Source organism: Marmota marmota, unplaced genomic scaffold, assembly GCF_001458135.2.
Source record: "Marmota marmota marmota unplaced genomic scaffold, marMar, whole genome shotgun sequence".
Classification (NCBI taxonomy): Eukaryota; Metazoa; Chordata; class Mammalia; order Rodentia; family Sciuridae; genus Marmota; species Marmota marmota.
Genome location: NW_026000076.1, coordinates 9269439 through 9294588, shown reverse-complemented (window position 1 = coordinate 9294588; position 25150 = coordinate 9269439). Strand labels below are relative to the sequence as shown.

The window sequence follows — 25150 nt, the reverse complement described above, 5'->3', positions numbered from 1 at the left end:
ATCAGTAAAGTTAGGAAACACTGTCCAGCACATTTGCCTTTCCAGCTAAAGCACAGCTGTGTGGATCATTGTAACTGATCATTGAAAGTGGTTATCAGTTGAGGAGTGAGTAGCTACAGATGTGTGTCTGGGGGGTGGGGATCTGAGTTTTATGTTTCAACATTTTTCTAAGGATTTGGATGGCATAAAATAAAATATATATCTGATATTTATATAAATGACTCCCTATTGGACACAGTGTACTGGTGTTAAAGCAAGTATTTGAGATAAGCTTGGCAAAATTATATTAATAAAATTAAGATGAAAGGAAATAGTTAAAAAAACAAGCAGTTCAATTAAATTGAAGGTAAATACAGGTTGGTATCTTAAAGAAAAATAAACAAGCAAACAAACCATACAAATGTACTTGATGCTGATTTTATTATGTTCATTGTTGTATTTAGAAAAGTGTTAAGAACAGCACACAACATATTGCAAAAGATCAGAATAGATTTTCTGAATGAATAAATGAATGAAATGTATGATAGAGAATGACTATGTGCTGTTAGGGTAAAAGCGCATGGTGCTGAATAACTAATAAACTTAGAAAACAACCTTTTGGACAAATAATTTATGAGCAAAGTTTTATTTATATCTTTAAAGAGTTCTGATAGGTCCATTCAAAAATTATTCTTAGGAACATTTGATTTTTAAAAAGTAGATGGTCAGGCTACATTTTAAAACGTGGGTTCAGGGTCACTACTTGACTCTTGACTGACAGCTAACAACTGAATGGCTAGGTAACTGATTTCCAGGAATAAATACTATCCTAATTAGAGTTAATTTTTAAAATTTCTTAAGCATCTTATCAGGAATGTTAATTTTCTTCACCAGAGAGTGTGAATTCTCCCAACAAGTAGATTCTATCCCAGATCACGTGTGAAAGTTTTTGTTTTTAAGTCACTCAATTTAGAAAGTCTTTACAAATCTGTCATGGTCAAGGAAAGATCCATTCACCTCATTCCATTTTTTTTTTTTTTTATGTTGAGGTTATTAAATTTGTGACCTACTAATACACTTTTCAGATTTCTTTATTTATGCTGTACATTCACAATCATGATTATTTTGCTCTGGTATTCTACATCAGGGAAGATTTTTTTTTTTTAAACCAGGGATTGAACCCAGAGGTGCTTGCCCACTGAGCCACATCCCCAGCCTTTTTATATTTTATTTAGAGACAGGATCTTACTGAGTTGCTTAGGGCTTTGCAAAGTTGCTGAGGTCGGCTTTGAACTCACCATCCTCCTACTTCAGCCTCCCCAGCTGCTGGGATTACAGGCATGTGCCACCACCCTCAACTAGGGAAGACTTTTTTCAAAGCGTAGTCTAACACGTTCAGTATTATCTATTTCAATAATGCATGGACATGGACTTCTATGTTTTCTGTATTCTGTCCTATTTAGAGTGTTTTATTTAAAAAGGTACAGCAAGAGGTGCTTATCACACCATTTAAACTATCTTGTGTAATCAAGTTCATTGCTGTGTGGTACTGAACAACTACAAAGGCAAAGAAGTTAACTCTTTGCTGAGACTCTAGAATACAAGTTTTATTCCTTCTTTCAAGCTACATTTTACATTTTACGTTTTACTCTCTTCTCAGCTTATCTACTCCCAAGACCAGAATCCAAGAAGTATGTGATTTATCTCCATCAGATTTTGTCTATGGTATTTTTCACTGTGATAACCCTATTTTCTTAAGGACCCACTTTTCCCCCTAAGATTCTTGTCCTGCTAGGAAGTTCCAGTCTTTACTTCCTAAAAAGTTGAGATTCTGAAGGTTATTGAGTAGGTCATTGGAAGGATGTTGTAGGCATTACCATTTGTAATTTGTATCACTAATACCTTAATAGTGGGTCGTCATGCCAAACTAAATAAATCTCTAAATGTGACACTTTTGGCACCACATACTACATATTTGTTTTATTAAATTATATACAGTAGGAAGGAGAACAGAATCTTAGTGAACCTATGCAAATAACCACATTACTAGGAGCCATAAAGGGTCTCAATTTGCATACTAATAATTGCCATTCTGCATGGTTTTGTAGGTGAGACAAACTTTTGAGTCACATTTTCTAGGGGAACATAGATTCCATAATAGTAAAGTTAATCTACAGATAAGATTGTATTGCCTTTAGTAGTTAGAATAAAGTTTATCTAAATGATCTTTAACAAAAACTAGTTGTGTTTCTCAAAGTTGGCCTTTATTAAAAAGATTATGTTTACTAATTCATAGTCAGAACTTTTTCTATTATTCCATATATGATGTCTTCCTTCCTTCCTTCCTTCCTTCCTTCCTTCCTTCCTTCCTTTCTTTTTTGTATCAGCTATTTTTATTTTGAGGCAGGGTCTTGCTAAGTCGCTTAGCACCTCACTGAGTTGCTCAGGCCCTGAACTTGCAATCCTCCTGCCTCAGCCTCCCAAGTCTCTGGGATTATAGGCATGCACCATGGTGTTGGCAGAATGTTGTCTTTCATGATATTGGAAATTTTGTAAGTTCCAGAATTCTAAAGAATATGCTCATGTGGGACGTATTATGAAAAATTTAATCCCTCAACTCCTAAAATAGGGTTATTTGGTAATATACCAAACAGATTGAAATTTTTAAGTAGCTATGAACATAACCAAAGTATCAAATATGTGTAAGTTAGAACTCTTTGGGTTTTACAACTTTTAAAAAAGATACCTTACAAATTCACTGAAATAACCTGCTAAATTAAGGGTTAGAGATCATCTAAGAAGGGGACTGAGGCTGTGGCTCAGTGGTAGAGTGCTTGCCTGGCATTGTGAGGCAATGGGTTTGATTCTCAGCACCGTACATAAATGAATAAAATCAAGGTCCATTGACAACTAAAAAATATTTAAGAAAAAAAAAAAGAGATTAAGAAGAAAAAGGGAGAGGGTATCAAATACCTTTCAAAAAATAAATGTCAGTGGAGGAGTAGCTTCTATTAATTAATTCTCAAGCAGAGAAAGTTATAAACTCTGAACAAAATATGAAACCCAACTCTTTGAAGGCACAGGAAAGCAATGAAAAGCAAGTTGGAACTGGAAGGGAACTGATCCTTGAGAAATAGGAACTGCAGTGAATGAGATTTGAATCATGGATTTTCTTCTGAAACACTTACCCAGTTCCTGCGGCCCAGAGCTATGAAATCTCAAACCAAATGCTGTAGTCATGCTGACTTGAAAAAGCAGAGGGAGCAGTTTGAGCCTTCCACAGTGGCTGGAAAATGAAGGGGAAATTCTAGAAAAAAGGGAATCACCTAAAAGGGAAATCCCTCAAATCTACATTATAAACTCCTTGCTGGTCTTTGCCTGACCTCAAAAGTGCTCTCGAGACAAGGAAAAAAGGCACACTCATACATTGCTGGTGGGACTGCAAAATAGTGCAGCCAATATGGAAAGCAGTATGGAGATTCCTTAGAAAATTGGGAATGGAACCACCATTTGACCCAGGAATCCCACTCCTCAGTCTATAACCAAAGGACTTAAAAACAGCATACTACAGGGACACAGCCACATCAATGTTTATAGCAACACAATTCACAATAGCTAAATTGTGGGTCCAACCCAAATGCCCTTCGGTAGATGAATGGATAAAGAAAATGAGGTATATATACACAATGGAATATTACTCAGCATTAAAAGAGAATAAAATCATGGAATTTGCAGATAAATTGATGGAGTTTGAGAATACAATGCTAAGTGAAGTTAGCCAATCCCCCAAAACCAAATGCCAAATGTTTTCTCTGATTTAAGGATGCTGATTCACAATGTGGTTGGGAGGGGGCATGGAAGGATTAGTTGAACTCTAGATAGGGCAAAGGGGTGTGAGGGGAAGGGAGGGGGAATAAAATGGACATCAATACCCTAAGTACATGTATAAAGACATGAATGGTGTGACTCTACTTTGTGCACAACTAGAGATATAGAAAATTGTGCTCTATATGTGTCATGTGAATTGTAATGCATTCTGATGTTGTGTATATCAAATTAAAATTTAAAAATAAGAAATAATTTTTTTTAAAAAAAGTGCTCTTGAGAGGTGAGAATCCCTGGAACCTAACTGATGACCAGAGCTGGAGAACTGAAAGAGCAGACTGTAGGCTTCAGCTGCCACCCACCTTAGGGGAGACAGTGCAGAGTTAGACTGTAGCCATGCTATGGCTTGCTAAAACTGAAATCAGTTCTTTTCAGTAGAAAGAAACTGACTTCAGAACTTCCATAATTATCATCCAGAATATTCAGTAAGAATCAATTATCAGAAAAATTTAACCTATAATTAAGACAAAGAATAATCAATAGAAACTAACTCCAAGTTGAGATAAATGTTGAATTAACAGATTATTATTTTTGAACTGCTATCATAGCAATCAGAAAAGAAATACAGTCATAATGAATTAACAGATGGAGGACCCTTGCAAAAGAAATGCAAACTATAAAAAGCAACAAAATAGAAATCTAGGATGAAAAATCCACTCAATGGGCTTAATTCCAAATTGAAGAGAGCAAATAAGAAACAGAGAACTTAAATATACCTCTGTGGAAATTATACAATCTGCAGACTAGAAAGAAGATTGAAAAATATTGAACAGAGCCACAATGACATGTGGGACAACATTAAGAGTATAACAACATCCAGCAATGAAAAGAGAGGGGGGAAAATGGAAAGAATAACAGAAAAAAAAATTGAAGAAACAAATTTCCAAAATTTGGTGAAAAATCCAAGAAGCACATACAAGCAGGCTAAATACAACAAAACTATCCCTAGATATATCACCATAGTCTAACCACTGGAAACCAAAGATGCAGAGAAAGCTATAAAAAGTTCGAGAAAATAAAAATACATTTCAGACATGACAACAATATGGATGAAGACTAAATTTTTCTCAAAAAAGGCACAGAATATTATTATTGAATGTTGTAGTGTATTCTTTGACCACAATAGAATTTAATTAGAAATCAGTACGATATCTAGAAGAGTATCAAAGATTCGTAAATAAAATGAGAAGCCTCCACATACCTTTCAGGCCAAAGAAAATTTAAGAATATTTCAAGCTGAATAATAAAAATATTACATCAAAAATAATGGGAAAAAATGATAAGACGTAGCTAAAGCAGGTCATAGGGAGGTTGCTAGGTGAATAGATAATAGGTATTTAGGAAATAGATGTAGTTTTATAGAGCTTGATATGTTTATATTAGAAAAGAAACACTTGATGGCAGTGATCCTAATCTCTACAAGAAGCTAGATGAAATGCCCCCAACATAGAAGGAAAGACTTATTAATAGAATTAAAAATAGACTAAATAATAGAATTAATAAAATGGAAAACAGATGAATGATAGAAAATAACTAAAAAAAGCCCAAAGTCAGTTCTTTGAAAAGTTTAATGACCCTAGCAAAACCTATAAAGAGGTGAAGAGAGAGAGAGAGGGTGAAATGGAGAGCCCAAATTGCCAATATCAGGAATGAAAGCGGGGTGTCATTGAGATGAGAACAGCAAGGAAATGTTGTGAAAAATGAAGACCCAATACACTTGACAAATTAAATAAATTGCGTGGGTGGGGTTTCTCTGAAAAGCACAACTTATAAAGTCTGACAAAAATTTTATTCTTAACCAAAAATGTTCCTATAAGGAAAAGTTAAGAGACAAGGGGTTAATCCCAAGAATGCAAGGGGGGTTTAGCATTCAAAAATCAATCAATATAAGGGTATACCAAAATATGTGTTCTAAATCTTTTGTATACATCCTACACTGATTTTGTTGCATTCCTGTGTACCTTTGCTTTACCTTTTTTGTTAGTTTAAACTGACTTAACCTTTTAAACTAAAATACGTTTCTTACAACTTTATATTCTGCCTGAAAAACAACAATACTTGCCATACTAAAGTCGTAGCCTATAAAGTACAAAAATCTGTAAACTATTCCTATGTGACTATCATACTGGAAAACAGAGGAAACTTTATTATGTACTCAACATTTTTAACATTTGTTCATGACGCTGAAATGATAAAGACTCTTTAACATTTAAGTCTCAAAAAATTCGTTTGTTTTAAAATAGCCTATGGTTGGGCTGGGGATGTGGCTCAAGCGGTAGTGCGCTTGCCTGGCATGCGTGTGGCCCGGGTTCGATCCTCAGCACCACATACAAACAAAGATGTTGTCCGCCAAAAACTAAGAAAAAAATAAATATTAAAATTCTCTCTCCCCCCACCTCCCTTCCTCCCCCCCCCCTCTCTCTTTAAAAAAAAATAACCTATGGCTATCATTATTCTTAAAAGTGAAATTTTGAATGCCTTTCCTCTAAAATCAAGAATTGAGCAAAGATACCTGCTTTCATTATTTCCATTCAACATTGTACAGGAAGCTAGCCAGTGCTATAAGGATGGAAAAAAAAAAAGAGATAAAGACAAATATTGGGTTTAGGGTTGTTGCTGGGTTCGATCCTCAGCACCACATAACAAATAATGATATTGTGTCCATATGCAACTAAAAAAATATTTAAAAAAGACAAATATTGGCAAGAAAGCATACAGGCTTTAGAAATTAAGGTTCCATATTGTAAGGAATCTACAAAGCAATAATTAAAAATAATAAGGGCCACGCTAATCTCTAACTTAAAAAAAAAACTTAGAAGTAAAACTGTTAATAACCACTGTGTCAGTCAGTCCTTGTATGCAAACATGGATTTGATTTTACTTATCCTGAAAGGGTGTCTAATAACATAATCACATTAACACTATTTTACCTATTTTTTTTCACTTAAAAGCTTTTCCTATAATATGAATGCAATAAACAGAAACACCTCTTCTTGACCTAATTAAGGAAATAAAGAGCAGATAAATGAAAAGTAATTATTTCTAGCATCCTGTAACTTGTGGGTGCCACAGCCTGGATTAAAGGAGAAAAGCAAACTTTGGTGCTACTTAGATGCTATCTGGTGTCTCTGGTGTCTATCCTGTATGTTCTGGGCATAAAGGCACCTGCTCCTGTTTTTATTGCTCCAAATTTGAAACATGTTTTCAAAATTACAGCAACATTTTAAAATGATGTTAGATGAGAGTATAGATGCCCAAGGGTAAGAGAAGGCCATAGTTTCAGCTGGCTTATTAACTAATAACTATATCAGAAAGTATATGAAAAGTGTTAGAATTTTAATCTCTCTAGAGGCTAGAAATCTTTATTGGTATATTTGTTTGATTGTAGTTACTTATAATTTTGAAATACCAAAAGGCAGCACAAAAGCAGGAAAGCTAATTGCCCCTTCGGAAGGAGCACATTTGGGCTCAATGTGGAGAAAAATAGTGTTTGCCATCTGGGTACAACATACAGGAAGGAAATATATTATACTGAGGAAAATCAATTCTAGAAATATTTTTTTTTCTTTTGGAGTTACTGTTATCTATCCTTCTTAACTACTTAAAAAGTAATTTTATCTCAATGTTATTTTTCATGTAAGTCACATCAGTCAAACCATGGTGGATGACAATATTTTTAAAGTCTTAAATTTCAGTTTTTAAAGATTCAAGTAGTTTTATAAAGCATATTATAAGACAAGGATTATAGTCTTACTTGAATGTTATGAAGAACACAATGTGTTTATGTGTAGGTATGATACATAAGTTAAAACTCTATGATAATTATTTTGCCAAAGATTATTCATAATTGCCTACTTTTAATATTAGTTCATGCTCTTAAAATTAGTTAACTTGAATTATAATTTGTATTATCACCAAATAGTAATATAACCATTGTTCATATTATCAGGTCTAGGGGTATAGCTCAGTGGCAGAGTGCTTACCAACATGCACAAGAAAGGCCCTGATTTCAATCCCTAGCAAACCCTGCCCCCCCAAAAAAAAAGACTTATTAAAGAAATGTGACATTTCATGAATCTCAGATTACAGCATTGCTTCAAATTTACAACCATTAAAGAAACAGACACTAGTTACAATTCAGTGTTGTTGAGATACAAGCAAGTTAACACTTTCCAGTTAAGTGGGCATCCTGTCAGAGAACAGTAGGATGAACTAAAGAACTTGAACTGCTGGGTACAGTGGCACATGCCTGTAATCCCAGCAGCTTGGTCCGCTGAGGCAGGAGGATCACAAGTTCAAAGCCAGCCTCAGCAAAAGTGAAATGCTAAGCAACTCAGTGAGACCTTGTCTCTACAGAATATACAAAATAGGGATGGGGATGTGGCTCAGTGGCTGAGTGCCTCTGAGTTCAATTCCAGTACCAGTAAATAAATAAAGTACTTGAACTAAAACACATTTCAACAGCTTTATTGAGATACAATTTAGATACCATCATATTAGTATACAATGTTTAATCATCAGATTTTAATATAATTACAGAGTTATACAAGCATCACCATAATCTAATTTTAGAACATTTCATCATCCCCAAAAGAAATGTGCACCCAATAACTGTCATTCCCCATTCCCAATCATACCAGGCTGTAAGCAGCCACTAGTCTGTTTTCTGTCTCTATAGATTTGCCTATTCAGGACATTTCCTACAAATGATATGATACATGATTTTGTTGTTGTTGTTGTTGTTAATAGTAACTTTCGTTCAGTTAGCATACATTTGAAGTTTTCCATGTTATAGCATGCATTACTACTCCATTTTTTTAAATTGTCAAATAGTATTCCATAGCATGGGCATACCACATTTTGTTTATCCCTTCATCAGCTGATAGACATTGAGTTTGTTTCCACTTGGGATATATATGGAGATATATATATATATATATATATATATATATATATATATATATGGAGGGTGAATTTTTCAGATTCCATTATTCTAGATACATATAAGTGTTTGATAGTTTCTAACTGGAAAATGTAACCTCCATTAATTTATATATGCAATTCTTATATAAACATTTATGAGGAAGTTTTTGTGTGGATGTACTTCATTTCCATTCTCTGGGATAAAAATGTAAAATTGGACATTTTGATATAAACTAGGTATAATTTTGCATCACATCCCAAACTACAATCAAATAACTGCTAAAACATTTAAGTATCTTTTTAATGAAATGTAAAAAAATAGTTTAATTTGTGTGTGTATTCATCATTATTAGGGCTATCAATTGAATTTTAAATTTTATATAATTCACTCCTAGTTGTGTGTAAAGTATTATTAAAACACTAATAAAATGTCATATTTTGGATTTTTAAAATTCTGATTAAGAAATAGAGAAAGGGTGGCTGAAAGCTGACCATAAGCTATTTTCATAATTTTTGTTCATTAAAAATTGGTAACCTGTACACCATTCATTAACTCCAAACTGCATTGTTTTTCCTCTTTTTGTTGTGTGTCAGGGGAGGGTGAATTTTTCAGATTCCATTATTCTAGATACATATAAGTGTTTGATAGTTTCTAACTGGAAAATGTAACCTCCATTAATTTAAAAGACAGTCCAGTTGATTTCTCTGTGGAAAGAGGGAAGAGAACTTCTAAAAGTAAAACATCCTGTACCATTGATCTACCAGCCTGTTTTTGTGCCAGTACCATGCTGTTTTTGTTACTATTGCTCTGTAGTATAGTTTAAGATCTGGTATAGCGATACCACCTGTTTCACTCTTCCTGCTTAGAATTGCTTTAGCTATTCTGGGTCTCTTATTTTTCCAGATGAATTTCATAATTGCTTTTTCTATTTCTGTAAGGAATGCCGTTGGGATTTTGATCGGAATCACATTGAATCTGTAAAGTGCTTTTGGTAATATGGCCATTTTAATAATATTAATTCTGCCTATCCATGAGCAAGGTATATCTTTCCATCTTCTAAGGTCTTCTTCTATTTCTCTCTTTAGGGTTCTATAATTTTCATTGTATAGATCTTTCACCTCTTTTTAAAGTTGATTCCCAAGTATTTTATTTTATTTTATTTATTTTTTGAGGATATTATGAATGGGGTAGTTTTCCTCATTTCCATTTCAGAGGATTTGTCACTGATATACAGGAATGCCTTTGATTTATGGGTGTTGATTTTATATCCTGCCACTTTGCTGAATTCATTTACTAGTTCTAGAAGTTTCTTGGTAGAACCTTTTTGGTCTTCTAGGTATAGAATCATATCATCAGCAAATAGTGCTAGTTTAAGTTCTTCTTTTCCTATAGTTAAACCTTTAATTTCTTTCGTCTGACTAATTGCTCTGGCTAGTGCTTCAAGAACTATGTTGAATAGAAGTGGTGAGAGAGGGCATCCAGAAGAGAGGACACAGAGACCAACCCACAAAATTACAACTACATTATATTAGACAAAGGTGCTAAAAACATGCAATGGAGAAAGGATAGCATCTTCAACAAATGGTGCTAGGAGAACTGGAAATTCATATGCAACAAAATGAAATTTAATCCCTATCTCTCACCATGCACAAAAGTTAACTCAAAATAGATCAAGGATCTAGGAATCAAACCAGAGACTCTGCGTCTAATAGAAGAAAAAGTAGGCCCTAATCTTCATTACGTGGGGTTAGGCCCCAAATTCCTTAATAAGACGCCTATAGCACAAGAATTAAAACCAAGAATCAACAAATAGGACAAATTCAAACTAAAAAGTTTTTTCTCAGCAAGAGAAATAATATGTGAAGTGAATAGGGAGCCTACATCCTGGGAACAAATTTTTACCCCTCACACATCAGATAGAGCTCTAATCTCTAGGGTATACAAAGAACTCAAAAAGTTAAACAAACAAACAAAAAAACCCAAATAACCCAATCAATAAATGGGCCAAGGACCTGAACAGACACTTCTCAGAAGAGGATATACAATCAATCAACAAATACATGAAAAATGCTCACCATCTCTAGCAATCAGAGAAATGCAAATTAAAACTACTCTAAGATATCATCTCACTCCAGTAAGAATGGCAGCCATTATGAAGTCACACAACAAGTGCTGGCAAGGATGCGGGGGAAAAAGTACACTCATACATTGCTGGTGGGACTGCAAATTGGTGCAGCCAATTTGGAAAGCAGTATGGAGATTCCTTGGAAAGCTGGGAATGGAACTACCATTTGACCCAGCTATTCCTCTTCTCGGAGTATACCCAAAAGACCTAAAAACGGCATACTACTGGGACACAGCCACATCATTGTTTAAAGCAGCACAATTCACAATAGCTAGACTGTGGAGCCAACCTAGATGCCCTTCAATGGATGAATGGATAAAAAAAATGTGGTATTTATATACAATGGAATATTACTCAGCACTAAAAAATAACAAGATCATGGCATTTGCAGGGAAATGGATGGCATTAGAGAAGATTATGCTAAGTGAAGTTAGCCAATCCCCCCAAAACAAATGCCGAATGTCTTCTCTGATATAAGGCGGGGGTGACTCAAAATGGGGTAGGGAGGAAGAGCATGAGAAGAAGATTACCTCTAGATAGGGAAGAGAGGTGGGAGGGAAAGGGAGGGAGAAGGGGAATTGCATGGAAGATGGAAGGAGACCCTCATCGTTACACAAAATACATGTATGGCGATGTGAGAAAAAAAAAAGAAGTGTATCACATTAGATTGGGTAGAGAGAAGTGATGGGAGGGGAGGGGAGGGGAAGGGGGGAAAGGAAGGACAGCAGAATAAAATAGACATTATTATTGCTGTGTGTATATACGTGACTGCATGACCAATGTGATTCTGTAACCTGTACAATCAGAAAAAAAAAAAAAGTAAAACATCCTTCTGTAATTAACACTCTTTCAGTCAGAAATTATTCGCCAGGGATGTTGGTGGAGGACGTGTCTTGATAGATTACAGATTATATCTGTTCGGGCCTGCTAAGGTCTATTTAGAGCTCTTCTTTTAATTCACTGTCAGCTGCCGACCTGGCAGCCGTGCCCTTTAACCCTTTCTCTTCACCCTCTGTGTAACCATCCAGGCAGATTTGACGTCTCCATTCATTTCAAAATGAATCCATTTGGTAATGATGTGTTCTCTAAGACAGGGCAAACTCCTGTGCTCCTGTAACCTTCAATTGCAAAGATGTTCTAAGCAAGTGGGAAGCTGAAGGTTGAGTAGGTACCCAAAGAATTCATTGACCAAAAAAAAAAACAAACAAAAAAAAAAACCTGCTTATAGACAGGCAAATGCACAGAAAACCTCTGAGCCAATTCCCATCTACAGATTTAATTATAAGACAAATGCAAATTCAGAGGGAGCTATATACACAAATGAACCCATGGCAGGCAAAACACAAGACAAGTTAAGGCTTCTCTGGATGTTGTCAGAAGATAATTTTCAAAAAATTAAATATGGCTCAGACAAATGTAGAATGAACATGTCAAAGATTTATTTTACTCATAAATGAAGGAGCCAACAGTATGACAAAACTGATTCAAACAATATTCATGGAATTATTTTTTTAAAGAATGTTAGAATAACATTGCTAGGGTATATATAAACTCGCAAATGTACTCCAAAGAAATAAAAGTCATATTGTGTTGAATTTTCTTTTCTACTGGACAAAAAATGTACAAGTCTGGAATTTAACTAGAAGTAATTAGCAAGTCAAAAAAGGGCATATTTCCCTAAATAATCTTTGGGTGGCCCAGTTAAATAATTATTCAGTATTACATTGAAAGGATATACTGTTCTCCCTTTGCCGTATTCCAAGGTTTTTTTTATACTTTTTTAAACAATTCATACTGGCATATCCTAAACCTTATTTTTAAGAGTTTTAGTTGTTTCTTGGTAATGCAATACACATTTGTATTATGTCAGATACAAGACACTGGCCATGGAAGTCCTCAAACTCAAAACATGGGCCAGAGGCTTTGGGCCTACTCTTTATTTCTGTTCTTAGGTTACCTATGTATTTTAAAACCTTTCTAATTCCATCTTAGGGACAGAATTCTGTTTTAACTGCAACCTCATTTTAACCAATTGTTAGGACCCAAACAACTTTCCAGACTCCTAATTTAGATGGCAAGCAATCTTAAGCCCAGCAGAATAGGAGCACTTTCAGATGACTTTTTAGATTGACATTTAAGTGCTCTAGCTGCCATATCTCAGTAAAAAAGCCAGAATCAGGAAGAGAAACACCATGAAACACCATCAAATCTCTTTCATGGCAAAGTATCTTGAGCCAGAGGCTGCTGACAGCTCTGCTTCTCTTGAGGTGAGCAAGCCTCTGTGGGATTTCTAAGAGCAACTAGAATAGACATTGACAACTGTGGCCCATGTGGTTTTGGGTCTGCAAACTGATTTTGTCTGGTCAACTTATTAATATTGGTATTTGCATTTTTATGTTTTTAAAGAGTAGGTTTTTTGGTTTTATTTTGTTTTCAGAATATGGAACATAGACCTCATGGGATCTGTCAAGCTTAAGTATATGCTATCTCTACCTTTATAGGACAGAGTTATCTCTGCATTTATAAAAAAATCAATAAAGAAAACTTGTTTGTTAATATGTGTCAAAGATTTACAACAAACTTACTGTAAGGGAAAAGTTCTCTACTAGCTAATTCAAAGATCTGTTCTTTCTTTCTCTCTTTCTCTTTCTTTCTTTCTTTCTTTCTCTCTCCTTCCTTCCTTCCTTCCTTCCTTCCTTCCTTCCTTCCTTCCTTCCTTCCTTCCTTTCTTTTTGTGTGTGCTGGGGTTGAACCCAGGGCCTTGCACATGCTAACATACTGTACTACTCAGCTACATCCCCAGCCCAAAAATTTGCTTTTGGTAAGGATATTTTATAGCAAAAGAAATTGGATTGGTTAAAGGTCGCTAAACTCTTGGTTGACAGCTGGTCAACTTTGTGTGTTTCAACTAATTTCCCAGAATAATTCTCAGTGTTATTAAAGTTCATGGGAATCAATTACTTAAGCAATTTTATAGGAATATTAATTTCTTTCTGGGAGGAAGTTGTAAATAAAATCAAACAGGTTTGGGACATTTTTTTTTTTTTAACAAGGCAATGTAATAGTCCATTTTTAAAAGCATACCCTAGGGTGCAGTAAAAGAAAAGTAAACTGTAGGAACCTTTTGTTATCACACTAGCTCTTATAGCTTGTTTAACTTAGGACTTCACAAATAGAAAGATGAAAAACTTGGAAAAGAATCAGAAGACCATCACAAAAAAGAATTAGGGCATTGGAAACAGACTCTGTATAGAGAGATAAAATGAAAGGAATTGAGCTGTTTCCGCTAAGATGAGGAAGTTAAGGAAAAATTTAGTAACTACTTGCAGGTATGAGGGGATCTCCAACTGAGTACAAAGAGCGGTTGTGCATCTCTTCTGAAAATAGAAGTTTAACCTGCACATAAGAATTCCAGTGGCCAGAAAGAATTGTCAGACATCAAGTAGACAGCTTTTCCACAAATTTTGACAGAGGCTGGGTCTTTGGAAGAACTAAAAATAGAAGCAAGTTACAGCTTTCTGCCATGGTTTTAGTGTGGTCTTGCCTGATGGGTTAGCTGGATAATCTCTTGAAATCAGCCTGGTGCTGATAATTTGAGACCACACTGGGTACAAACCACCAGGTCGACTAGCCTTTGAGCAGATTGATCACAGCCACTGATCCTGCAGACTTACACTGTGAAAGAAGAGACAGGGTAAACAAATGCACCACAATGTGGAGTAGCATTATCACAGAACAGGAATGCATTTGTAAGCATTTCAGTATTTGGAAAGGGGCACAATTAAAAATCTGGCTCATAAAGCAAAGACATGAAAGAGGAAGAAAGATACCCACGTCTGAAGGAGGGAGATCCGCTCAGTAGGACAGCAAATATAAGGATGTATCAGGTAGGCTTCAAAGTGTCTTGTCCACCTCTATTTTGAATGAGATGAGGAGCCACTAGAGGGTTCTGAGCAAATAAGAGTCTTAATCTAACTTGGATTTTGAAAGGATCACTTTGGTTGCAGCATAGAGAAATTCTTATCAACATTTGTCTCAGGGCCTTTGTACTCTTAAATTATTAAAGATTCCAAAGAGCTTTATATAGGTTTTTTTCTGTAGATATTTACTGTATGTGAAATTTAAAACTGATGTCTATTTTAAAATAATAATGAAGCCACTAGATATTAATGCAAATAACATTTTTTATGAAAATGACTACATTTTTCAAAAGAAATGAAGTGAGAAGATAGCAGTATAAATTCTGCACATCCCCTCTATGCCTGGCATTTGATCTGTTCATTCACATGTCCTCTCTAGCCTCTAGAAAACTTCTCTGTTCACTCACTGGAAAGTAAATTTAAAAGGCAAGGTAATATATAGTATTTTATGAAAATAATTTTAACTTCTCTAATTCCCCAAAGAGGCATACTTTGACAAACAGTGGTAGAGAAAATTGTAGGAGGCAAAGATGGAAGCATAGAGAATAGTTAGGAACGTGCTATATACACCAAACGAGACCTGCTAGTGACTTGGGCTATAGCAGTCCAGGTAGTGAGAACTGTTGAGTTTTTGGATGTAGTTTAAGGTTGAGCCAATAGGCCTTCCTGACAGAATAGACCTGGATGTGAGAGAAGGAAGTCAAAATTGACTCCAAGATTTTGAATCAAAGGATATGTAATTACAGATTCCCTATTGACTAAAATGTGGAGGATTGTGAGAACAGCAGATTTGGGAAGGAAGTGAAGAAATTTTGGGTACCTACTTATTTAATTAATTAATTTTGAAATATCTAGTAGAGCATCCATTGGAAATTATAAGTCAGCAGCTGGGTATTTAAGTCTGGAATTCAGAGGAGGAACTTATTTATTTATTTATTTTTATGTATGTATTTTTGTGGTTCTGGGGATCAAACCCAGGGGCACTGTGCCACTGCGCTACATCCCCTGCCCTTGTTTTATTTTAAGACAAGGTCTCATTGAATTGCCCAACTGATCTCAAACTTTCAATCCTCCTGCCTCACCCAGCCTCCTCTAAGTAGCTGGGATAACAGGTGTGTACCACTTCAGCTGGCCAGGGAAGGGGCTTTGTATTGCCTTGGAATATTTCAGTATTTTTAAAGTAAAGAATGCATAAAAGTAAAATTATCTATGTCCTTCAATGTCTGAAATATTCTATTTATTCTACTCTCCAATTAGAAAGTTAGTTTGACTAGATATTGAACTCCAAATTGACACCTCCTTCCATTAGGAATTTTTTTAAAAAATGTAATTTAATAAAATTTAATAAAAACCATCTTCTAGCATTCAGTATTATTGCTGAGAAACCTAATGTTCTGTGTTTTCTCTCTTTATTCCTCTTACCTGACCTAACCCCACTGCCAAAAACTTTTAGGATCTTCTCTCTCCCTAATGTTCTAGACTTCACAGTGGTGTGGGTCTTTATTAATTCATTAATTCATATTGAGTTCAATCATTTGGAAAAAATTATTTCACTCTTTCTTTGATAACTTCCATTCATTTTCTTTTTACTCTAGAAAATTTCTGTTTTTCAAATATTGGATTTCTAATTTTTCTCCCACATTTTTATTCTACTTTAAGATTAGTTTTGTCAAAATTAAAATCCAACCCTTAGGTTGATTGCTTGATTTTTAATTTCTAAGCTTTTTCTGATGAACACACATCAACTACTAACTTGCTGAGAATATTAATTAGAGTTTGAAGGTTTTAAAATGTGAACTCCTGCTGTCTGTTTTTGTATTTCTCTCTTACTTTTGATTCACATATGTGTTCTTTGTTCCTTTGATTGTGTATCTTTTCTATTTATATCTTTAAGATTGGAAACATTCCCCCAAATATATGGGCATCTATAACTGGGTCTTTATACATCTTAGTCCATTTGGTAACTGAATACCATAGTCATTGATAATGAACAGAAATTTTTGGCTCACAGTTTGTAGGCTGGGAAGTCCAATATCAAGCCACCAGCCTCTGGCAGCAGCCTTTATCATGTGGTAGATGGAATCACATGACAGAAGAGCAGAGAAAGCAAGAGAAAGGGAGTGAGAAAGAGAGAGCAAGCGCACAAGCATAGGACAGTAGATTCCACCCTCATGAATGAATTAATGCCCTAAACACTTCTTAGAAATTACACCTCTGTTTTTTTTAATTTGCATACTATTTTTTCAATAAGGGATTAGTCTCTACAGTATATAAACAACATAATGTTTACAAAGTCATAGCCATATAGGAAGAAGACTGTTGATGTTCTATTACATAGAAGTTTGCTATAGTTAATAATACTTTTTATATAATTCAAAATAGAAGTTTGTACTCAACATAAACAAATGACAAATGTTTGAGATGATGGATAAGTTAGTATTCTCAGATCATCAACATGCAATGTATAAATGTACCAAAACATCACACTGTATCCCATAAAGATGCACAATTATTATCCATCAATAGCAAGTATAAACATACTTATATTCTTTTTTTTTAATCTTAAGTATAAGTTCCACCTCTTAAAACTGTTTTCATAACAATTATATTTGAGCACAAGTTCTAGAGGAGACCAAAAGCCCTAGGAAGATCTGTGTGAACTATGGGACCTGTGCAACTTCTCAGCAGAGTGATCATGTCATGGACACCTTCTGGCTTTATGGCATTCACATGGATACCATAACTCCCAGAATACAATCCTTGGCATCTCATTGCTTTCCAAAATCAACCCTAAGTCGTCTTTATCTTCATGAAACGCATAAGTATATGGGTATGTATGACAGTGTTCTCTCTGGAGATTTATATATGTGGCTTTGTTTTGTATGTAGAAGTACCAGGGCAGGAGGACTTGCATAATATATTATAGTCAGAAGTAGAGTTGGATCTAGACCTTGGACTTCCTGTCAAATCTTCTCTCTTCAGCTAATGCTCCTCATAGTTTCCATCAGTAACTTTCTCAGGAATATTTCAGGAATTTGGGAATAGAGATGGACGCATTCTGCTCAAAGGACCAAATTTCATTTTATATCTATATTTTACCTTTTTAAAAGCATGCAAATTTTGCATTTGATTCTATATTCTTTTTGGTTTTAATACAAAATTTCCTTTTAGCCCGAAAATCTTTGATTAAAGTCAGTACCAGGAAAATATGCCCTCTGCATTCTACGCCCTCTTCTCCTCCTCCATCTCCTCCTCCACCACTTGAATGCATTTGCCTACCCCAGCATGGAAAGCACAGCCCATGTGACTGAAGAGTTAGGCTATGATGTCAAATGCTATCAGAGGGACTCTCCACCTCCTCTCACCACACACAGGCACACACATGGTCACTTAAGAAAGGACATTGTATCTTTCTCTGTCATAATAATCTAAGCATAATCATATGATGTTAAGGACTTAGCTTCCTGATGTCTTACTAGTCCACCATTGCTAGTACATATCTCTCACTTATCTGATTGAAGGCAGTTAATACCGAGGTTATATCTCATCTGAAAAGTGGGTAGAAGGAGATGTTGACAAGTTTCTTTACTTTAAACGCACAAATGAGAGTTGAATCCATCTTTGCTGTTTAGATTCCAGTGGCTAGGACAGAGTCTTATGGCCATATCTGCCCGCAAGGAGGCTGGAACATGTACCCATCCATTATTAGGTGAAAAGGAGGGGCTGGGTATTGGGAGACCACAGGCTGTCTCTCTCATCATAATGCTTTATTTATCTTCTAGCTAAGGGCACTAACAGCGCTTGAGCACAGAAGTAACTAATAACAAAAATACAACATGAGGCCACTTCAGTGACTGTTCTGGGAGGTCCATGACTCAGCTTCCAGGAAGTCTGTCTTCAGGGAACCCACAGATTGTTGCTGGTTTCCTCAGCCACAGGTGCAGCTTCCTGTGGACTCCAGAAAGGCAGCTGTGTTGTTGTATGGCAGCAGTCAGGGGAGCAGATTTTCCAAAAGTTCCAACTCCATAGCAACAGGTCTAACCACCTATAAGGTGTTGGGTAGGGTGGGCCCTTGCTCTTAAGGAGTTGTTATAATGTTATCATTGGTCTTAGCTTTGGAGCCTTCCTTAAAACTTTGGGTCATGCACTAGAGATGATAGGTACTGATTAAGCTCCAAGAGCCACTCTGTCTGTGGGAACCCAGGAGAACTGAACACCTGGGACCTCTGGATTGGGGCAGGTTGACACTTTGCAAGGTTTTGACAGCTACATATGGAGTTAGAGATGGTTAAAGAAACTGGCCTCTCTTGAGGCAAGGAGAAAAATTACCAAATGTTTTAAAGGGGGCACCATGATTTGGGGATACTTATTGGAAGTTTCTATGAGGAACAGACATGGAAACACAAAGACCTTTCAGAATCTAAGATTCCTGAGAAACCCAGAGCTAATTTTTTTTTTTTTAAGAATGAGGTCCATAATTGTATTTACTGTATTTTACTTGATTATACTGTGTTTTACTTGTATTTAGTGTTTTTTTTCCTAAGGGTGTATAATTTAAAGAGTTTAAAAACCTGCCCAAGATCACCAGCTAATAGCTATAAAGCTAAATTGCAAACCTAAATTTTTCTGGCTATAAAACTTACATCATGAGGTGGGGAGGGGGGAGGGGGGAGGATGGGAAAGGCAGCGGAGCACAACAGACACTAGTATGGCAATATGTAAATCAATGGATGTGTAACTGATGTGATTCTGCAATCTGTGTATGGGGTGAAGGTGGGAGTTCATAACCCACTTGAATCAAAGTGTGGAATATGATATGTCAAGAAATTTGTAATGTTTTGAACAACCCACAATAAAAAATTAAAAAAAAAAAACTTACATCATAATCATTGCATTGTATTACACAAAATAGTGAGTAGACATGACTTACATTTATTTTTATTTTTTTAGGTTAAAGTGGCTGCTTATGACTAAACTTAGAGTTCTGGGAATGCAGATGTTGAATGAAGTAACATATACATATAAGGTAATGAAAAGTATATTTCTTATTAACTTTACTGTTGGCCTATATTGTTTTGGATAAAGGACTTCATATCACCTTAAACGTACAAAATGACTGTAATCATTTCTAGGGAAGAGAATTCACAAAATTACCTTTCAGTTTTTTATTAAGATCTATTGATGTAATGCTGGTGTCCTCAGTAGGGGCACATGGTGTCTTTTGAATGGTCCGCCTAACTGTTGTCATGGGACCATTAGGTTGTGGCTATTGTGGTTTAGAGGATGCATGATATGATATTCATTTCTGCAAAATTTTAGGAAGACTTCTTCTTCAAGATAAGGGGAAAAATTTTTAGACCTGAACTGGGACATGAACAAAGGACTATGTCACATTAGAATATTTTATAAGCTAAAACAAAATATATGAGGTAAGGCCATAGGGCATGTTACTGAGGGTAAGCAGGAGGTAGATAATCTCAGGAATGCAAGCACATGACTGAGAGTACCTTTGTATTCTCTCAGCTGGACTGAGATTTTATTTTTAATTGAAATATACCATGCTTTCAAAGAGCCCCCTTGTGCCACATCCAAATGGGAGCATAATAGTTCCCTTATATGAGGAAACCACAATCTTGAAAACACTGGTTTTCCTGGATGTTCTTTGGCCACCCTGCTGTTTGGTTTAACTAACATTTCTGGTAATGGAGTTGCTTGAGTCTCAGGATTAGTTTGCTCAGAATTTTTATGCTTCTGCCAGACCCCTTCCTGTTGACATATTCACTGAGTCAAAATTACTTGCGTGACATCATAAGCAGTGTTAAGTATAGCATTTGAAAACAGTCTGAGTCTCTGATATGTTAATTAATCTATTTGAGTGTGTTTGCTTGGAAACCTGGAATGAAGCCTGTTTTAAAATATATTTGTTTTTAGAATATAATCTGAAAAAGACTAGAAAATTCTTAGGCACAGAAAGGTTTTCAAATAGTCACTGTGCATATCTCAATATCTCATATGATAAGGCATTTTATTAAATGGCAGTGGAGAAGGAAGCATGTATTTTAAGAATATGCATCCTTATTTTTAGAAAGATTATACCTAAGCTCCATCTTCGTTTTGTTTGCAGTACTGGGGATTGAACCCAGGACCTTATACCTACTAGGGAACCACGCTGAATTACACCCTCTACCAGTAAAAAACCAAAATACATATATTACATATAATATTACATATAAAATTACTTTTATTAATTTGTTTTTTGGAGATAGGGTTTTTCCAAGTTGCTCAGGCTGGCCTTGGACTTGAGATCCTCCTGTCTCAGCTTCCTGAGTTGCTAGGATTACAGGCAGGCTCCACAGTGCCCCAGCCCGTCTGTTTTTATATTAGAATCACCTGTGAATAGAATTAAGGATATGTTCATTTTTCCAAAACTAAGCAATTGATATAAAGATTTAACATGTGTATCATTGTTTCTTATACTGAGTGATAAACTATAAACTATTTATTAAAAACATATATATACTTCATGCTGAATGGGTTCTTTCCTGACAGGAAAATAGACTGCCTATTCTCTCATTTAGATATTGGATCAAGTAGTGCCTACCCTTTAAATTCTCTGAAGTTATTAAGCACCTAAGAGGCTATAGATCTAAAAGATTTAAAGCCAAAGAGTTAGGAGTTACTGCCCGTGGAAAATCAAATAAATGTGAAAGAAATTTTTTTTTGAGTTTATATTATAATCTGAATGTAATACAAACTTAAAAGTAAGTATCTCTGATATAAGTTGGTAGACGTTTTAGATAGTATCACACCTAGTTTTTAAGAAATCCTTCTATAGAATAGAGGAACACCCTTTCTCCTTAACTAATTCCTGTGTTCAATCAGAATTGAGTTCAATGTTCCATTCTGTTTTTTGGTTGTCTATGGGAATGTTAGATTTTTTGGCTTAAAATAATGGGTTCTGAACACAAATGACCTTGGTTGATTCTAGGCCCCCTCCTATGCTAGATAACCCCAGGTAGGATATTTACCTTCCAAAATCTCAATTTTTTTGTAAATATGGGCTTATAGTACCTCAAACCTAGGGCTGTTTGGGTGTTAAACAATATAGTACATGGAAGTGCTGCTAGCTCCTGGTGCCACCTTCAAGGCACGTTGCAGTAAATGTTAGCTCATGTTGATGTGTTTTCCTTCATATATAAAGAGAGCTTTGTTAACAAAGATCAATATTCACTGTTACTCTAAAATAAAGCATTTATCAAATAAACCTGGACCCCATCAGAACTACAGTTCTTTTGCCTAAAGCATCATCTACATCCAGAAATTATTCCAGAGGGTAAATCATGCTATGTGTGTGAAGCTCTGTCCATTAAAACCATTACAGCTCAGACAAATAGGTCAAGGGCTGGGTGTATCCAGATGAGCAACCCGGTCTCTGCCCTCATAGTTTACAGTGCAGGAGGGAGATAGATGCAAATATAAATAACCCTGGCAGTGAAGGATAGAGAGGGCAGGTAGAAGACTGTTGATCTTGGATTGCATGGGAAAATACTCAGCCACAGGCTTCCAAAATAGAAACTGCAGTTATGGCCTAAGACCCCTCCCAGTGTTGCCCATGCAGCATGCTCTTCCTTAGGGAGGGTGATCCACATGGGGAAACCTGACAGTCCTGATATGGTGCTGTGGGCTTTTGAGTCCCGGAGGAGGAGAGGGCAAGGCGAAGTAAGCATGGAGGGAGCAGCCACAGAGACAGAGCCAGAGAGACTGCGACCGCCCTGTCCGGTTTCCTTATGCTCCCCTGTCCTCAGATCTCTTGGTCCCTTTCTCAGTCTGCGTGCCCACCCTATCCACTTCTCAGTCCTCATGAGGCTCAGGACCCTCTTCTTCCCTGAAATACAGGGGCTGGTGGATAGCTCTAGTGGGTAGAACATGTGCGCTTAGTATGCACAAGGCCCTTGGTTCAATCCCTAGCATGAAAAAATAAATAAATTCCTTGGGTCCTGAAATCACTCTAAGTAACCAGAGCCTTCCTTGGTAGGGTCAGGTAAAGCTGTGGATTTTCCCTCAGACCTTATTTGGTACCCAGCTTTACTTTTTATCACAAGAAAGAGAAACAGATGTTTCTTGGAGAATAAGTCTCAACCTCAGGAATCACCCACCCCAGGACCTTTGCAAAATACCTCATGCCTGGGTCCTCCCCCAGGGATTCTGATTTAATCACACCAGACATCAGTATATTGACAACTTTCTAGGTGGTTCTAATGTACAACCAAGGCTGAGCCGCCCCTCTGCCTGCCCTGGTTTTATTTCCCCTAGGTGTTCTCCAGTAAATTTGAGGCAACCAAACCAGCCCAGATCCAATAACAATTTTCAAATCAGTCGTTCCTATTTTAATACCAGTCCACATTTTCCCTTTGGAAACACTTGGCACTTTGTGTGCTTCAGGAAGTAATGTTGGCTTCTGAGAAATCCTCAAGCTCATCCCACAGCCCTTTCTCAACTGGTTGCCACCTTGAAACAGTGAGCCCACCAGCCAGACATGACTTACTCCCTTGTTTCACATCTCCATGGTATGATGACAGGTTTTGTTGTAGAACCTTTTATTCAGGCCATTTAATTTCAGATTCTTCCTAAGTCTCTCATGTAGCAAGTCGAAACCTGTTGTCATGTACCAAATTGAAGCATTTTGCATCTGGTACTACTTCAATGTATCTATATACTTCAAGGCTCTTAACACATCTGTTAGCCTTATATATTCCTTTGCTTATCTCGAGTATGTGACATTTCTGTATACATTCTGTTTGTACTACTTTATTCTGTTATTTAGTTATGGGTCAGTCAATCTCCTGAACCAAACAGTTTCCAAATCAGGCAAAAACTGCCCTCATGGGACTTCCGTTCAAGTGGAAGAAGTCGGAAAAGGTATTACATAAGCAACTAAAATAGGCATAATATGTTCAAAGTTATTAAACTCTATGGAGAAAAAATAATTCATGGCAGGAAGAAAGGGAGTGTGGCAGGAGGGACTTAATATTAAATCGGCTTGGCAGTATTGTCCAAACAAGAGGGGGCAAAGGCTTGGACCAGGGTGGCAGTGGTAGAGATGGTAAAAAAGTGATTCAGTTCTGGAGCAGCTTCAGCAGTGTCTGCAGAAGGCAAGGGATGGAGCCACACCAACACCAAAACCAGGAAGAGGAGAACTACAGGCAGAAGTGCTGTGAGTACAAAGGCCTTAAGGCAGGAGTGAGTCTGGAATGTTCTAGAAACTGCCATAAGAACCAGTGCAGCTGGAGCAAAGAGAATGTTCAGGAGAGGACTAAGACTAGAAGGGCTGGGAGTGAGATTACATAAGGCCTTTAGGACTTTTGCAAAGATTTTGACCTTTCCCAAGTGAGATGGAGGGTTACTGGTGAGTTTGGAGCAGAGAAGAGACATAGTATTTTTTTTTTCATCTTTCAATCATTACTTATTTTAATATTAAGCACAAAAGAACTTTTCCAAATCCTGAAATACATAACTGCTACATGTAAGGTTATAATTACTTATTTTAATATTAAGCACAAAACTGCTACGTGTGGGGTTGGAATGTCTCCCAGAAGGCCCTTAGAGACCCAGTATTTTGAAAGCATTATTCTGGCTGCTCAGTTGAGATTAATCTGTAAGGGTCAAAGATGAGAGCAGGGAGACCAGCTAGGAGGTCGTTGCAGTAATCCATGGAGAAATGATGGTGGCTGGACCAAGGTAATAGCAGACAGGTCAGAAATGATTAAGGGTGTATGTAGCTCAGTGGTAGAGCTCTTCCCTAGCAGGCATGAGGTCATGGGTTTGATCCTAGCACTCCAAAAAAAAAAAAAAAAAAAGGAAGGAAAGAAAGAATCTGGATGTATTTTTGAAGGTAGAATAAGTGCCTATCTAATTTGGGGGAGGGGTGTACCAGGAATTGAACTCAGGGACACTTGACACTGAGCCACATCCCCAGCCCTATTTTTTGAATTTTATTTAGAGACAGGGTCTCATTTTCACATTCCTCTCTTAAAATAATAGAACTCCAAACTCCAACAAGGAATCTGAATGATGCTGTTATAATATTAGGTAAATTTTCTAGATCTTGAATGCCATGAATTCAGTATGATCTGTTTTTTTAAGGAATGACATTTTTGCTGATTTGAACCACTTTTGACCATTGTAACTTCCCACAAATATCATGCTCTGATTCTGCTCATTACTAGTCATCTGACACTGAAAATTGTAACCCCAACTATCCATGAGCACTGTTGGCCTGCTATTGCTTAGAAAACACCCATAATTCTCTCCTGTACC

The 25150-nt window shown here is 36.3% G+C and overlaps 1 protein-coding gene across 4 annotated transcripts in view; it reads left to right on the top strand.

Moving 5' to 3' along the window:
• Lrrc8c (leucine rich repeat containing 8 VRAC subunit C) overlaps nucleotides 1-25150 on the top strand; it is a 97323-nt gene that overhangs the window by 8347 nt on the left and 63826 nt on the right. For 2 of the 4 annotated variants that reach the window (XM_048814491.1, XM_048814490.1), the window contains exon 3: nucleotides 19784-19859. In XM_048814491.1, the coding sequence (XP_048670448.1) occupies nucleotides 19800-19859 (60 nt within the window). In that variant the 5' untranslated portion in view covers nucleotides 19784-19799. Of the gene's footprint in view, nucleotides 1-16581; nucleotides 17664-19783; nucleotides 19860-25150 lie in introns of those variants that run through there. The other 2 variants (XM_048814492.1, XM_015500905.2) reach the window with 2 other exon arrangements.